Source organism: Lithobates pipiens, unplaced genomic scaffold (assembly GCF_037356315.1).
Source record: "Lithobates pipiens isolate NorthernLeopardFrog02 unplaced genomic scaffold, aLitPip1_a1.2 Scaffold_18, whole genome shotgun sequence".
NCBI lineage: Eukaryota > Metazoa > Chordata > Amphibia > Anura > Ranidae > Lithobates > Lithobates pipiens.
In genome coordinates this window covers 657,166,061-657,183,719 of record NW_027507758.1, presented here as the reverse complement: position 1 = coordinate 657,183,719, position 17,659 = coordinate 657,166,061, and the positions used below count along the sequence as shown (strand labels likewise).

At 54.0% G+C, this 17,659-nt stretch overlaps 1 protein-coding gene across 1 annotated transcript in view; it reads right to left on the bottom strand.

Moving 5' to 3' along the window:
* LOC143989350 (cullin-9-like) overlaps nucleotides 1-8,239 on the bottom strand; it is a gene marked incomplete at its 3' end in the record, with an annotated part of 36,881 nt that extends 28,642 nt beyond the window's left edge. The window contains 7 exon segments of the mRNA XM_077489448.1: nucleotides 500-797; nucleotides 887-1,050; nucleotides 3,062-3,140; nucleotides 4,784-5,200; nucleotides 5,273-5,427; nucleotides 6,371-6,929; nucleotides 7,882-8,239. Of these exon segments, the coding sequence (XP_077345574.1) occupies nucleotides 500-797; nucleotides 887-1,050; nucleotides 3,062-3,140; nucleotides 4,784-5,200; nucleotides 5,273-5,427; nucleotides 6,371-6,929; nucleotides 7,882-7,917 (1,708 nt within the window).
* Nucleotides 8,240-17,659: the final 9,420 nt, after the last annotated feature.

Genomic DNA, 17,659 nt, shown 5'->3' with positions numbered 1-17,659 from the left:
ACCCCCTCCCTCCATGTCACCAGTCTGGAGAGGACAGACCCCCGTACACCCCCTCCCTCCATGTCACCAGTCTGGAGAGGACAGACCCCCGTACACCCCCTCCCTCCATGTCACCAGTCTGGAGAGGACAGACCCCCGTACACCCCCTCCCTCCATGTCTGGAGAGGACAGACCCCTGTACACCCCCTCCCTCCATGTCACCAGTCTGGGGAGGACAGACCCCCGTACACCCCCTCCCTCCATGTCACCAGTCTGGAGAGGACAGACCCCCTGTACACCCCCTCCCTCCATGTCACCAGTCTGGGGAGGACAGACCCCTGTACACCCCCTCCCTCCATGTCACCAGTCTGGAGAGGACAGACCCCTGTACACCCCCTCCCTCCATGTCACCAGTCTGGAGAGGACAGACCCCTGTACACCCCCTCCCTCCATGTCACCAGTCTGGGGAGGAGAAGAGGCTCTCTCCTCACCACACCTCGGAGTCCATGGTCATCCTCACCTCCTGTCTTCTCGGAGAGCTCCATCCCTTCCAGCATGAGAAGAGTGTTCAGTGTCTGCAGATCAGAGGATCCAGTGCTCACCCCCCGCCCTGTTCCCACCTGTGATACGCTTGGCGTGGGGCTAGTGGGAGAGGCATCATCACCGTCATGGGACTTCACTTTTCCATAGAACTGGTTATAGACATGTGAGGTCTGCAGGTCACACAGAAGATGGCCATGACAGTTCTTCACAATCATCGCTAGCATTTCCTGCGCTACTTCCACAGACACCGACATCTGGACAAGAGGCAGCCGGCCCTTTAAGACGAAGAGGAAAAATTGATGGAAAAAGTGAAGAAAGAAATTATATATATATAAAAATCTGAGATCTACCAATAAAAGCTGACCTTTTCCAAAGAGCCTCCAATCATCTCCATCACCCTCCTCTGAGTCTCCTCCTCCAGCTGCTGGATAAAGAATAGAATCTCCCACCAATCCTCCCGCCTGATGGTGCCGCCAATCTGATCTGGAGGAGACGAGGTGCCGCCGCCTGAGGACAACGCCGGGATCCCTGAAGGAGAAGAAAACCGAATTCCTGAACTCCACGAAACAGAAACCCCCATCCTCGGAATATTCCTCCAATCAACACGCATCGGTCCCGAGCCCCAACACCAGAGGTATACCGTGCCGGTTCCAGGGGCCCGTTACACCACCAACAGTATAAATACCTGAGGAAGACTACGGCACCGTCCAACCAGGACATGGAGAGAGATACCCCCCCGACATACAGCTACTTCCTCCCTCCCCTCCTCCGACACACAGCTACTTCCTCCCTCCCCTCCTCCGACACACAGCTACTTCCTCCCTCCCCTCCTCCGACACACACAGCTACTTCCTCCCTCCCCTCCTCCGACACACACAGCTACTTCCTCCCTCCCCTCCTCCGACACACACAGCTACTTCCTCCCTCCCCTCCTCCGACACACACAGCTACTTCCTCCCTCCCCTCCTCCGACACACAGCTACTTCCTCCCTCCCCTCCTCCGACACACAGCTACTTCCTCCCTCCCCTCCTCCGACACACAGCTACTTCCTCCCTCCCCTCCTCCGACACACACAGCTACTTCCTCCCTCCCCTCCTCCGACACACAGCTACTTCCTCCCTCCCCTCCTCCGACACACAGCTACTTCCTCCCTCCCCTCCTCCGACACACACACACAGACACTCCCTCCCTCCCCCGACACACACAGCTACTTCCTCCCTCCCCTCTTCCGACACACACACACACACACACACACACACAGCTACTTCCTCCCTCCCCTCCCCCGACACACACAGCTACTTCCTCCCTCCCCTCCCCCGACACACACAGCTACTTCCTCCCTCCCCTCCCCCGACACACACAGCTACTTCCTCCCTCCCCTCTCCCGACACACACAGCTACTTCCTCCCTCCCCTCTCCCGACACACACAGCTACTTCCTCCCTCCCCTCTCCCGACACACACAGCTACTTCCTCCCTCCCCTCCCCCGACACACACAGCTACTTCCTCCCTCCCCTCTTCCGACACACACAGCTACTTCCTCCCTCCCCTCTTCCGACACACACAGCTACTTCCTCCCTCCCCTCTTCCGACACACACAGCTACTTCCTCCCTCCCCTCTTCCGACACACACACACACACACACACAGCTACTTCCTCCCTCCCCTCTCCCGACACACACAGCTACTTCCTCCCTCCCCTATTCCGACACACACAGCTACTTCCTCCCTCCCCTCTCCCGACACACACAGCTACTTCCTCCCTCCCCTCTTCCGACACACAGCTACTTCCTCCCTCCCCTCTTCCGACACACACAGCTACTTCCTCCCTCCCCTCTCCCGACACACACAGCTACTTCCTCCCTCCCCTCTCCCGACACACACACACGGCTACTTCCTCCCTCCCCTCCCCCGACACACACACGGCTACTTCCTCCCTCCCCTCCCCCGACACACACACGGCTACTTCCTCCCTCCCCTCTCCCGACACACACACACGGCTACTTCCTCCCTCCCCTCCCCCGACACACACACGGCTACTTCCTCCCTCCCCTCCCCCGACACACACACGGCTACTTCCTCCCTCCCCTCTCCCGACACACACACAGCTACTTCCTCCCTCCCCTCCCCCGACACACACACACACACACAGCTACTTCCTCCCTCCCCTCTCCCGACACACACAGCTACTTCCTCCCTCCCCTCTCCCGACACACACAGCTACTTCCTCCCTCCCCTCTCCCGACACACACAGCTACTTCCTCCCTCCCCTCTTCCGACACACACAGCTACTTCCTCCCTCCCCTCTTCCGACACACACAGCTACTTCCTCCCTCCCCTCCCCCAACACAGACACTCCCTCCTCCCCCCGACACAGATACTCCCTCCTCCTCCTCCGACACAGATACTCCCTCCTCCTCCTCCCCCGACACAGATACTCCCTCCTCCTCCTCCCCCGACACAGATACTCCCTCCTCCTCCTCCCCCGACACAGATACTCCCTCCTGAGATTATTGCTCAGTTGCCCGGATACACTCACCCGATTTGGTGATCTTATGGCCAGGAACTGCATTGATCTTCTCGTCCGACTCCATGATGTACCGTCTACGTTTCACCACCTCCAACATTTTTTTAAATCAAAAAAGTTTTTATTACAAAAAAAATACATTGGTACAAGCCATACATAGACATATAGTGCAGTCATACAATAATGCTGATTCCTCGGCCAAACATCGACCAGAAGGCCACTCTGAACAATTGTACAGAGAATCAAAACAGAGATGGTGGTAATACAAATACACATAATGTATCCGACTTGTGAAGCAGCAGGAACCAAAAAAATAAAAAGGTTACAGTCTAAATGGGGAAAAAAAAAAAAAAAAAACAGAAGAAAAGGGGGAGGCAAAACGAAGTCAAAAAGAAATAATATTCCCTCTGAGACCACAACATACTTCATAACAGCCATATGTGAAAAGAATCCGGTACACCACTCATTTCTCTAGTACCCAGCCTGACCCGACTCCGCTTTCCCCCCCATGCCTATTTATTGAGAGAGAGAAGAAAAAAAAAGCAGCTCCACTAATTGCTTATTACTCTCCAAGTTCCACCGTGTTCCGGACCCCGGAGTCAGCCCCGTAATAACCTGTATAAGATGATGAGGGGCTAGCCCCGGAACCTGTATAAGATGATGAGGGGCCAGCCCCCGAACCTGTATAAGATGATGAGGGGCCAGCCCCGTAATAACCTGTATAAGATGATGAGGGGCTAGCCCCCGAACCTGTATAAGATGATGAGGGGCCAGCCCCGTAATAACCTGTATAAGATGATGAGGGGCTAGCCCCCGAACCTGTATAAGATGATGAGGGGCCAGCCCCGTAATAACCTGTATAAGATGATGAGGGGCTAGCCCCCGAACCTGTATAAGATGATGAGGGGCCAGCCCCCGAACCTCGAGCCACCTCTGCCACATAGTATAGAATTTGTGCGGTGCGTTCCTATGCTGGTAGGTTCAGTTTTCCCCGATTATCATATCATTCACTTGGTCAATCCATTGCTGCCCGGTGGGAACCCTGTGCCTGATCCACAATCGTGCTTAGAGGTCGACCGATATGGGTTTTTCTCTGGCCGATGCCGATATTTAGAAATCATGGCGGCCGATATATGATGCCGTTTTTTTGGGGCCGATATGTTAGGCCGATTTTATTTTATTTATTTTTTTCCTTTTTTATTATTATTATTATTATTATTTTTTTTTTTTAATCCCTCTTGATCTAACACACCTTTCCCATTGGGGCGTTTTTCAGGCGCTTTTGGGCTAAAAATAGCGCCTGTAAAGTGCCTGCAAAACGGCTCCCCTGCAGTCTGTGTGAAAGAGAGCCCTTTCACACCGAGGCGATGCGCTGGCAGGATCTTAAAAAAAAGTCTTGCAAGCAGCACATTTGGAGTGGTGTATACCCCTCCCCCACCACTCCTGCCCATTGATATGAATGGGCACCACTGCCGAAGCGCATGCAATGCGATTTGGCAGCAGTGCTTCATGGGCGCATTTAACCTCTTCCTTGGCCACTAGCTGGGTTATATGTGCCCCACTAGCAGCCAAATAGCACCGCTCAGGAACCAGATGAAATCTGAACAGTGTATGGGCAGCTTATGTGACACCGGCACACCCCACCCCCACCATCATACTCCAAGAATAAAATGGGCTCAGCAGTGCCCCCCCCCCCCCACCACCACCACCACTCACAGTGTGTACGGAAGTTACCTCTGCAGGAGGAAGTCCATTGAGGCTTTGTAGGAAGACTCCCTCATCTCCAGCTTTCAGCGGCTCACAGTCCTCCACCATCCGCACCGCCATGCCGGGGAGAAGAACCCGCTTCAGGTACTCGGCGTAATCCTCTCTGTGGGAGAAGTCTGATCGCACCTTCAATCGATGTTTTCTGTGCGAGATCCTCCGACATGGAGGGAAGACTTTCCTATCAATGGAGGATTTACTGACGTTTTCCCTCCAGCCCATCACCCGCACCAGTTCACAGATCAGGCTGCCCATGGCCATGCTGAAATCGAAGCGTCTCTGCAGCGAGGAGGTCTCACCATCGGGCCGGTCACTGCTCAGCTGGTCCATCATGGAGGTCACACACAGGTATCTCTTCACCAATGAGAAGAGCTGCTTCCCCGGAATCTGCCACGAGAACCACAGGGGGTCATTCTACAGACCACAAACAGGGAAAAAGGGCCACAACCTGGCACATACCTGAGGTAGGTGTACCCCTTCAAAGGAGATACAATGTTCTTCTGAGCTGGTTGTCTCAGCAAAGAGTTGGAGCAACGTGAAGCGCGACTCGAAATCCATGTGTTCTTCTATCCCGTCCTGCTGACTGAGCGCGAGGAGAACGTGGGCCCGACTCCCTGAAAAACATGGCGCCATTATTTCCCATCACACCTCAGTACTGGACCCGACTCTACAGAACATGATGTCATCATTACCCATCATACCTCAGTACTGGACCCGACTCTACAGAACATGATGTCATCATTACCCATCATACCTCAGTACTGGACCCGCCTCTACAGAACATGATGTCATCATTACCCATCATACCTCAGTACTGGACCCGACTCTACAAAGCATGATGTCATCATTACCCATCATACCTCAGTACTGGACCCGACTCTACAGAACATGATGTCATCATTACCCATCATACCTCAGTACTGGACCCGACTCTACAGAACATGATGTCATCATTACCCATCATACCTTAGAACTGGACCCAACTACAGAACATGATGTCATCATTACCCATCATACCTTAGAACTGGACCCGATACAGAACATGATGTCATCATTACCCATCATACCTCAGTACTGGACCCGATACAGAACATGATGTCATCACCACCCATCATACCTCAGTACTTGACCCGATACAGAACATGATGTCATCATTACCCATCATACCTCAGTACTGGACCCGACTCTACAGAACATGATGTCATCATTACCCATCATACCTTAGAACTGGACCCAACTACAGAACATGATGTCATCATTACCCATCATACCTCAGTACTGGACCCGATACAGAACATGATGTCATCACCACCCATCATACCTCAGTACTGGACCCGATACAGAACATGATGTCATCACCACCCATCATACCTCAGTACTTGACCCGATACAGAACATGATGTCATCATTACCCATCATACCTCAGTACTGGACCCGATACAGAACATGGCACCGGTATTACCCAACAGTTATCAGTGATGCCAATTGGTCAGATATTACCTCCTTATCCCGCCCCCTGGCTGACCCTCCAATCACTGCACTCTAAGGACCTCCCACCTGTGTCATGTGACGCGAGGGCACGTAACATCTTGCAGGCGTGGTTGCGGATCTCCTTCTGGGGATTACAAAGCAGCTTCATCAGAAGATCCAGAGCTCCGGTCTCCTTGAAGACCCCGGCCAGGGAGCCAATGGCGGCGTAGGCACTGAGCACATGAATGGTGTGGAGGAGGGTGGAGTCAGGGGCGGAGCTCTGGCACACCTGTCTGGAGGCTCGGTGGACCAGACTCCGCACATCCTCGCTCATCTCCTGAAGAGACTCCTCATTGGGCGGACCTGAATTCTTTTCTCCTGTGAAGCCCCGCCCCCCAGGTCTGCCCATGCCCAGCAGGGAGGGGCAGTTGGTGTGAACTTCCTTTGCGGACATCCACATCTGAATATTGGGGGTCTTGCTGTCCGTCTCGGAGGGGGTCCCCTTTCCCCCGCCCACTTCCTCCACATTCTGCAACCTCCATCTGATCAGATAGTCGATGTGTCCATCCGGGAACCATCGCTGCCGCAACACCTCCACCGGCTGGGCCTGCAACTTCCCGTCCAGCTGTACCAACATGGCGGAAACCTGAGAGGAGGAGGAAGAGCAAAGAATTACCGTCACTAATGTCTGTGCTCCTCATTAGCCAATCAGAGGAGTCATGGAGTGGGCGGGGAGAAGAGAGAGCACATGGATGGAGGGGGAGAGGAGAGAAGAGAAGATATAGGTGGAGGGGGCGTGGTCATTTTAAGGGGGAGGAGCTGTGTGGGGGTGTGGTCCTTCTATGGGAGAGGAGCTGTGTGTGGTCATTCTATGGGGGGGGGGAGGGGCTGTGTGTGGTCATTCTATGGGGGGGGGGGCTGTGTGTGGTCATTCTATGGGGGGGGAGGGGCTGTGTGTGGTCATTCTATGGGGGGGAGGGGCTGTGTGTGGTCATTCTATGGGGGGGGGAGGGGCTGTGTGTGGTCATTCTATGGGGGGGGAGGGGCTGTGTGTGGTCATTCTATGGGGGGGGGAGGGGCTGTGTGTGGTCATTCTATGGGGGGGAGGGACTGTGTGTGGTCATTCTATGGGGGGGGAGGGGCTGTGTGTGGTCATTCTATGGGGGGGGAGGGGCTGTGTGTGGTCATTCTATGGGGGGGGAGGGGCTGTGTGTGGTCATTCTATGGGGGGGGGAGGGGCTGTGTGTGGTCATTCTATGGGGGAGGGGCTGTGTGTGGTCATTCTATGGGGGAGGGGCTGTGTGTGGTCATTCTATGGGGGGGAGGAGCTGTGTGTGGTCATTGTATGTGGGAGGAGTTGTGTGGGGGTGTGGTCATTGTATGGGGGAGGAGCTGCGTGTGGGGGTGTGGTCATTCTAGGGGGAGGCGCTGTGGGGGTGTGGTCACACTGCAGGGGCGGGTCAGCACGTTCGGTGTAGCACCTCCCCCCGCCGGTCTCACACACGGAGACGATCCTCTCGGTCGGAGATCCGGGCACCGGTGACGTCACATTCCATACACAGACTCACCGATCTCCGGGCGCCCCCTGCTGTCCTCACCTCTCTTCCGGGTGACGTCACTTCCGCCCCGCTCATGTGACCGGATACTCAGCGCCGGGGCGGGCTCTTTAAATGGGGTGGAGAGGAGGCGGGGTCTACAGAAATCTCAGATTATAGGTGATGAAGGGGGAGGAGTCACTGAGTCGCTGGGGGTGGGACTTGATAATAGCAGCATAATATAGCCAATCACGGCACGGCTCGGCTCCTCCCATCATATAGCCAATCACATGGTTGGTTCGGGGAAGTGATGAGAAAGATCTTGTGAAGGATTTTCAGCAATCCGGAGAGGAAATTCCCCTCCGCGCTCCGGTCCAGAGAAAATACACCCTCTAGGGGGCGTGTCCTATGTCTGCAACCATTTCCTGATAGGAGGATCCTTCACACTCCCCTCCCCTTCATATCATCCTAGAATAAGACTGACTCCTCCTCCTCCTCACTGACCCCTCCCCCTCCACACCCCCCTCATCACTCATCCCCCCTCATTATTCATCCTTCCCCCTCCTCACTGACCCCTCATCACTCACCCCTCCTCCTCATCACTCACCCCTCCCCCCCTCATCACTCACCCCTCCCCCTCCACACTCCCCCTCTCACTCCTCCCTCCCCCTCATTACTCATCCCTCCCCCTCATTATTCATCACTCCCCCTCCTCCTCATCACTCACCCCTCCCCCTTCATATCGTCCTAGAATAAGACTGACTCCTCCCCCTCCTCACTGACCCCTCCCCCTCCACACCCCCCTCATCACTCATCCCCCCTCATTATTCATCCTTCCCCCTCCTCACTGACCCCTCATCACTCACCCCTCCTCCTCATCACTCACCCCTCCCCCTCCACACTCCCCCTCTCACTCCTCCCTCCCCCTTATTACTCATCCCTCCCCCTCATTATTCATCACTCCCCCTCCTCACTCACCCATTCTTCTCACCCCCCCTCCTCACTCATCGCCCACATGTGACTGGAGACGGGGAGATCACAGGGGTAGAAGTAACAGACGGATCCTCCGGTGTCAGAGGGGGGCGCAATGCGCTCCATGGGAGGGATCCCACCATACAGGATAAGGCGGAGTCTCCAACTAAGCAGGGGAGGGTCTAAGAACCTGACTGGGGTCCCTGCGATCAGACTCCGCTAATAGAATCACCATGATAGAAATCCGAGGAAAGAGAGGGCCACCAACACCTGATTACCCCACAGAGGACCCCAAAGAGAGGACCCCACAGAGAGGAGTCCATAGAGAGGACCCCGCACAGAGGACCCCGCAGAGAGGACCCCGCAGAGAGGAGTCCATAGAGAGGACCCCGCACAGAGGACCCCGCAGAGAGGACCCCGCAGAGAGGAGTCCATAGAGAGGACCCCGCACAGAGGACCCCGCACAGAGGACTACGCAGAGAGGACCCCGCAGAGAGGAGTCCATAGAGAGGACCCCGCAGAGAGGAGTCCATAGAGAGGACCCCGCACAGAGGACCCCGCAGAGAGGACCCCGCAGAGAGGACCCCGCAGAGAGGAGTCCATAGAGAGGAGTCCATACAGAGGACCCCACACAGAGGACCCCACACAGAGGACTCCATACAGAGGACCCCACAGAGAGGACCCCGCAGAGAGGACCCCACAGAGAGGACTCCATACAGAGGACCCCACAGAGAGGAGTCCATAGAGAGGACCCCACACAGAGGACCCCGCAGAGAGGACCCCACAGAGAGGACCCCACAGAGAGGACTCCATACAGAGGACCCCACAGAGAGGACCCCACAGAGAGGAGTCCATAGAGAGGACCCCGCACAGAGGACCCCGCACAGAGGACCCCGCACAGAGGACCCCGCACAGAGGACCCCGCACAGAGGACCCCGCATAGTCCATTTGTCCTAAGGGATTGAATAATGACAAAAAAAAAAAAAAAATTTTTTTTTACAAAAAGTTGTCACTAAATGATATATTGCTCACACATGCCATGGTTATATGTGGAATTTCACCCCAAAATATATTCTGCTGCTTCTCCTGAGTATGGGGATACCACATGTGTGGGACTTTTTGGGAGTCTAGTCACGCACGGCACCCCGAAAACCAATCACTGCCTTCAGGATTTCTAAGGGTGCAAATTTTTGATTTAACTCCTCACTACCTATCACAGTTTCGAAGGCCATAAAATGCCAAAATAGCACAAAACCCCCCCAAATGACCCCATTTTGGAAAGTAGACACCCCAAGCTATTTACTGAGAGGCATGTTGAGTCCATGAAATATTTTATATTTTGCCACAAGTTGCGGGAAGATTACAAACTTTTTTTTTTTTTGCACAAAGTTGTCACTAAATGATATATTGCTCACACATGCTATGGGCAGAAGTCAAATTACACCCCAAAATAAATTCTGCTGCTTCTCCCGAGTATGGGGATACCACATGTGGGGGACTTTTTGGGAGCCTAGCCGCGTACGGGACCCCGAAAACCAAGCACTGCCTTCCGGATTTAAATATAAAATGCTACCAAAAAAACTGTTAGCGATTGCAGGGATCAGGCCTGACTCTGCGATCGCTGCAGTTATGTGTTTAGTGTTTTGTAAGTGACAGTGATCGATCGATACTGCACTTGGGTGGGCTGGGCAGAGGGGCAAAACGCAGGTGCTAGCAGGTATCTGGGCTGATCCCGCTAACAATGCATTTTTTTGGAACCCTAAACTGCTGGGGACGCTAGTATAGATCTGATCAGATCAGATATTGATCTGTTCAGATTCTATACCACTACAGGAGGTTTATGCTTTGCATGTGGGTGTTAGCGGTACTGGCACTAACCTAGCGCTGCCTGGGGCGACGCAGACCCTGACCCTAAAACCTAATTGATATCACCCGCCGGGTGATCAGGGGGTTAAACCTTTATTGGGTAATAAATGGTGGGTGCCCTGATGCTATAAAAAACAAACTAACCAGAGTCACCCGTAACACTTATACGGTGATCAGTGGTGAAAGGGTTAACTAGGGGCAATCAGGGGGTTCAAATTTTTATTAGGTAGTATATGGGGGTCCCTGGCGCTATATAAAAACCTGACGGGGAACCAAAATAACTAACTGGCTAACCAGCGTCACCAGTGACACTTATACTGTGATCGCTGGTGAAAGGGGGTGAAAGGGTTAACTAGCAGCAATCAGGGGGTTAAAACCATTATTGGGTAGTATATCGGGGTACCTAGTGCTATAAAAACCTGGCGGTGAACTTAAAAAAATAACTAGCTACCTAGCGACACTAGCGACACTGATGCAGCGATCAGAAAAATGATCGCTTAGTGACACTGGCAAAAGGGGGTGAAAGGGTTAACTAGCGGCAATCAGGGGGTTAAAACCATTATTGGGTAGTATATCGGGGTACCTAGCGCTATAAAAACCTGGCGGTGAACCTAAAAAAATAACTAGCTACTTAGCGACAGTAGCGACACATGCAGCGATCAGAAAAATGATCGCTTAGTGACACTGGCAAAAGGGGGTGAAAGGGTTAACTCTAGGGGCAATCAGGGGGTTAAATCTTTATTGGGGGGTGATAGGGGGCTACCCTGGACCTAACACTAACTGTCCTGACAGTTTTTACTGTCACAACTGACACTGAATGCATTGATCAGTAAAGAAATGATCAATGCAATCAGTGACACTGTGACTGGGGGGGGAGGGGGGGCGGGGGGGGATCGGGGGGCGATCGGGGGGGGGGTTTGTGTGCCTGTGTGTACCTACATGTCAGTGTAGTGTTGGTGCACACTTACTATTAGTCTTCTCCTCGTAGTCCGGTCAAAAAGCCCGCCTCGAGGAGAATGACATCACTTCCTCCTTCCTGTGTAAACAATACACAGTGGGAGGAAGCTTCTCATTGGCCAGGAGCGATCCAGAGGGGGTGGCCGAAAACCAACGGCCATCCCCTCATCACGGAGCGCTCCTGGAGGGAACCGGACCGTCGTATCCAACGGGAGGGGGTCCGATAGGACCCCCCACCCGCTGGAAGGCAATCACGTACATCTACGTGATTGTGCCTGCCTGTGCCATTGTGCTGACGTACATTGGCAATACGGCGGTCCTGAAGTGGTTAAGACATTTAAAAAAAAAAAAAAATGTCATTTAACAATTTGACATAGTGTACTGTGGCGCCGGTCACAGTGCACTATGAGAAGCGCCACGTCGATGCAATCACAAGATTGCATCCATGGCACTTCATTTGCGGGTTAAAAACCCGCCTTGCGGCGCACTGCAGAACGCCGACTAGCTTCCGCCCGTAAAATCACTGTGATTCTGCGGGCGGGAGCATTGTCATTCTTAGACAGGCAGTCATTTCCGGCTTTCGGCTGCTTCACAAAACCCGGAAGTGACGTCGGCAGCTCCGTTCCTTAGCCCGAGCGAAGCTGCCAGACAGTGAGAGGTGAGTCACCGCATAAAGGCTTTCTAGCCTCGACTTTGTGGAGAATGTTCGTGCATTTAGCTGAATGAATGCAAAAAGCTTTCACAGCCAGAAAGGTTTCCCCAGGCCAGGCGACTTTTGCCGTGGCCAATCAGAGAATGAGCTCTGAAGGGGGAACTCCACGCCAAATTTCTGAAAAAAAATTTGACGTGGGTTCCCCCTCCGAGAGCATACCAGGCCCTTAGGTCTGGTATGGATTCCAAGGGGAACCCCCTACGCCGAAAAAACGGCGTGGGGGTCCCCCCCAGATCCACACCAGACCCTTATCCGAGCACGCTACCCGGCCGGCCAGGAAAGGGGGTGGGGACGAGCGGGCGGCCCCCCCCTCCTGAGCCGTACCAGGCCGCGTGCCCTCAACATGGGGGGGTGCCTTGGGGGAGGGGGGGCGTGCGGCCCCCCCACCCCAAAGCACCTTGTCCCCATGTTGATGAGGACAAGGGCCTCTTCCCGACAACCCTGGCCGTTGGTTGTCGGGGTCTGCGGGCGGGGGGCTTATCGGAATCCGGGAGCCCCCTTTAATAAGGGGGCCACGGATACCGGCCCCCCCACCCTATGTGAATGAGTATTGGGTACAATGTACCCCTACCCATTCACCTGTGAAAAAAAGTACAAAAAAACAACACAGGGTTAAAATATTTTATTGCACAGCTCCGGGGGTCTTCCGTCTTCGGGGGTCTTCTCGCAGGACTCCTCCGCTATCTTCTTGTAGCTCTTTTGCTAGCGGAGGAGCCCGGCTTTCTTCCTCGCCGCCGGCCTCTTCTTCCGACTTCGGGGGTCTTGTCCCCCTCTTCGGTTCTTCTGCCGGGCCACCGCGCCTTCTTATAGCTCTTTTACAGGTGGTGGCCCGGTCTTCTATCGCCGCCGCCGCCCGTTCTTCTTCTTCTTCTTCTCCTTCTTCTCCAGGAGATGTTGCCTCGACGATCTCCCTGGCCGGAATGCCAGGGACGCGCTGCGCTGCCACTTATATACGGACAATGGGGCGGTGTCACATGGGTTGATGTCACATGGGTTGGTCACATGGGTTGATGTCACAGTCGCCATGTGACATGAACCCATGTGACCAACCCATGTGACATCAACCCATGTGACACCGCCCCATTGTCCCTATATAAGTGGCAGCGCAGCGCGTCCCTGGCATTCCGGCCAGGGAGATCGTCGAGGCAACATCTCCTGGAGAAGAAGGAGAAGAAGAAGAAGAACGGGCGGCGGCGGCGACGGCAGCAGAAGACCGGGCCACCGCCTGTAAAAGAGCTATAAGAAGGCGCGGTGGCCCGGCAGAAGAACCGAAGAGGGGGACAAGACCCCCGAAGTCGGAAGAAGAGGCCGGCGGCGAGGAAGAAAGCCGGACTCCTCCGCTAGCAAAAGAGCTACAAGAAGATAGCGGAGGAGTACGGCGAGAAGACCCCCGAAGACGGAAGACCCCCGGAGCTGTGCAATAAAATATTTTAACCCTGTGTTGTGTTTTTTTTGTACTTTTTTTTCACAGGTGAATGGGTAGGGGTACATTGTACCCCATACTCATTCACATAGGGTGGGGGGCCGGTATCCGGGGCCCCCTTATTAAATGGGGCTCCCGGATTCCCATAAGCCCCCCGTCCACAGACCCCGACAACCAACGGCCAGGGTTGTCGGGAAGAGGCCCTTGTCCTCATCAACATGGGGACAAGGTGCTTTGGGGTGGGGGGGCCGCACGCCCCCCTCCCCCAAGGCACCCCCCCATGTTGAGGGCACGCGGCCTGGTACGGCTCAGGAGGGGGGGCGCCCGCTCGTCCCCACCCCCTTTCCTGGCCGGCCGGGTAGCGTGCTCGGATAAGGGTCTGGTGTGGATCTGGGGGGACCCCCACGCCGTTTTTTCGGCGTAGGGGGTTCCCCTTGGAATCCATACCAGACCTAAGGGCCTGGTATGCCCTCGGAGGGGGGAACCCACGCCAAATTTTTTTTCAGATTACATAAGGGGCGTGTTTTATGAGAAGTGAGAGGAGCCAAAATGATGGGCGGGGTCATGATGGGCGGGGTCTGGCGCCCCCCATCCAAAAACTTCACCAGCTGCCACTGCAGAGGACCCCGCAGAGAGGACCCCACAGAGAGGACTCTATACAGAGGACCCCACAGAGAGGACTCCATACAGAGGACCCCACAGAGAGGACTCCATAGAGAGGACTACATACAGAGGACCCCACAGAGAGGACTCCATAGAGAGGACCCCACAGAGAGGACTCCATACAGAGGACCCCACAGAGAGGACTCCATACAGAGGACCCCACAGAGAGGACTCCATACAGAGGACTCCATACAGAGGACTACATACAGAGGACTACATACAGAGGACCCCACAGAGAGGACTCCATACAGAGGACCCCACAGAGAGGACTCTATACAGAGGACCCCGCAGAGAGGACCCCACAGAGAGGACTCTATACAGAGGACCCCACGGAGAGGACTCCATACAGAGGACCCCACAGAGAGGACTCCATAGAGAGGACTACATACAGAGGACCCCACAGAGAGGACTCCATAGAGAGGACTACATACAGAGGACCCCACAGAGAGGACTCCACAGAGAGGACCCCACAGAGAGGACCCCACAGAGAGGACCCCACAGAGAGGACTCCATACAGAGGACCCCACAGAGAGGACTCCATACAGAGGACCCCACAGAGAGGACTCCATACAGAGGACCCCACAGAGAGGACTCCATAGAGAGGACTACATACAGAGGACCCCACAGAGAGGACTCCATAGAGAGGACCCCACAGAGAGGACCCCAGAGAGAGGACTCTATACAGAGGACCCCACAGAGCGCACCCCCGCAGAGAGGACTCCATAGAGAGGACCCCGCAGAGAGGACTCCATAGAGAGGACCCCACAGAGAGGACTCCATAGAGAGGACCCCACAGAGAGGACTCCATACAGAAGACCCCACAGAGAGGACCCCACAGAGAGGACTCCATACAGAGGACCCCGCAGAGAGGACTCTATACAGAGGACCCCGCAGAGAGGACTCTATACAGAGGACCCCACAGAGAGGACTCTATACAGAGGACCCCACAGAGAGGACTCCATACAGAGGACCCCACAGAGAGGACTCCATACAGAGGACTCTATACAGAGGACCCCGCAGAGAGGACCCCACAGAGAGGACTCCATACAGAGGACCCCACAGAGAGGACTCCACAGAGAGGACCCCACAGAGAGGACTCTATACAGAGGACCCCACAGAGAGGACTCTATACAGGAGGACCCCACAGAGAGGACTCTATACAGAGGACCCCACAGAGAGGACTCCATACAGAGGACCCCACAGAGAGGACTCCATACAGAGGACCCCACGGAGAGGACTCCATACAGAGGACCCCACGGAGAGGACTCCATACAGAGGACCCCACGGAGAGGACTCCATACAGAGGACTCCACAGAGAGGACCCCACAGAGAGGACTCCATACAGAGGACCCCACAGAAGCACAGTGGTGTAGTGGTTAGCACTTTCACCTAGCAGCAATAGGGTTGCTGGTTCAAATCCCGACCACGACACTATCTGCCTGGAGTTTGCATGTTCTCCCTGTGCGGGTTTCCTCCAGGTACTCCGGTTTCCTCCCACACTCCAAAGACATGCTGGAAGGTTAATTAGACCCTGTCCAAAAAAAATTGGCCATAATATGTGTATGTGAATGTTGTATGTGTTGTAAGTGTGTCGGGACTCTACAGGTTAAAGGACCGTGTAAAAAGCTGCAGATGGACACCGGTGGCAAGAAAGCGCCCTGAGGCAATTCAGTTCACATAGGTAGTGCTATACAAGTCACTCATTCAGAGAGGACCCCACAAAGTGTACAATACAGAGAGGACTCAATAGAAATTACCCCAAAGAGAGGACCCCACAGAGAGTCCTGGTACTGATCTACAGGAAGGTGAGGAGATGTGAAGGGTGGTGTCTCTGATATACAGGAAGGTGAGGAGATGTGAAGGGTGGTGTCTCTGATATATAGGATGGTGAGGAGATGTGAAGGGTGGTGTCTCTGATATACAGGAAGGTGAGGAGATGTGAAGGGTGGTGTCTCTGATATACAGGAAGGTGAGGAGATATGAAGGGTGGTGTCTCTGATATACAGGAAGGTGAGGAGATGTGAAGGGTGGTGTCTCTGATATATAGGATGGTGAGGAGATGTGAAGGGTGGTGTCTCTGATATATAGGAAGGTGAGGAGATGTGAAGGGTGGTGTCTCTGATATACAGGAAGGTGAGGAGATGTGAAGGGTGGTGTCTCTGATATACAGGAAGGTGAGGAGATATGAAGGGTGGTGTCTCTGATATATAGGAAGGTGAGGAGAGGTGAAGGGTGGTGTCTCTGATATATAGGAAGGTGAGGAGATGTGAAGGGTGGTGTCTCTGATATATAGGAAGGTGAGGAGATATGAAGGGTGGTGTCTCTGATATATAGGATGGTGAGGAGATGTGAAGGGTGGTGTCTCTGATATACAGGAAGGTGAGGAGATATGAAGGGTGGTGTCTCTGATATATAGGAAGGTGAGGAGATGTGAAGGGTGGTGTCTCTGATATACAGGAAGGTGAGGAGATGTGAAGGGTGGTGTCTCTGATATACAGGAAGGTGAGGAGATGTGAAGGGTGGTGTCTCTGATATACAGGAAGGTGAGGAGATGTGAAGGGTGGTGTCTCTGATATACAGGAAGGTGAGGAGATGTGAAGGGTGGTGTCTCTGATATACAGGAAGAAGAGGAGATGTGAAGGGTGGTGTCTCTGATATATAGGATGGTGAGGAGATGTGAAGGGTGGTGTCTCTGATATATAGGATGGTGAGGAGATATGAAGGGTGGTGTCTCTGATATATAGGAAGGTGAGGAGATATGAAGGGTGGTGTCTCTGATATATAGGAAGGTGAGGAGATATGAAGGGTGGTGTCTCTGATATATAGGAAGGTGAGGAGATGTGAAGGGTGGTGTCTCTGATATATAGGATGGTGAGGAGATGTGAAGGGTGGTGTCTCTGATATATAGGAAGGTGAGGAGATGTGAAGGGTGGTGTCTCTGATATATAGGAAGGTGAGGAGATGTGAAGGGTGGTGTCTCTGATATACAGGAAGGTGAGGAGATGTGAAGGGTGGTGTCTCTGATATACAGGAAGGTGAGGAGATGTGAAGGGTGGTGTCTCTGATATATAGGAAGGTGAGGAGATGTGAAGGGTGGTGTCTCTGATATATAGGATGGTGAGGAGATGTGAAGGGTGGTGTCTCTGATATATAGGAAGGTGAGGAGATGTGAAGGGTGGTGTCTCTGATATATAGGAAGGTGAGGAGATGTGAAGGGTGGTGTCTCTGATATATAGGAAGGTGAGGAG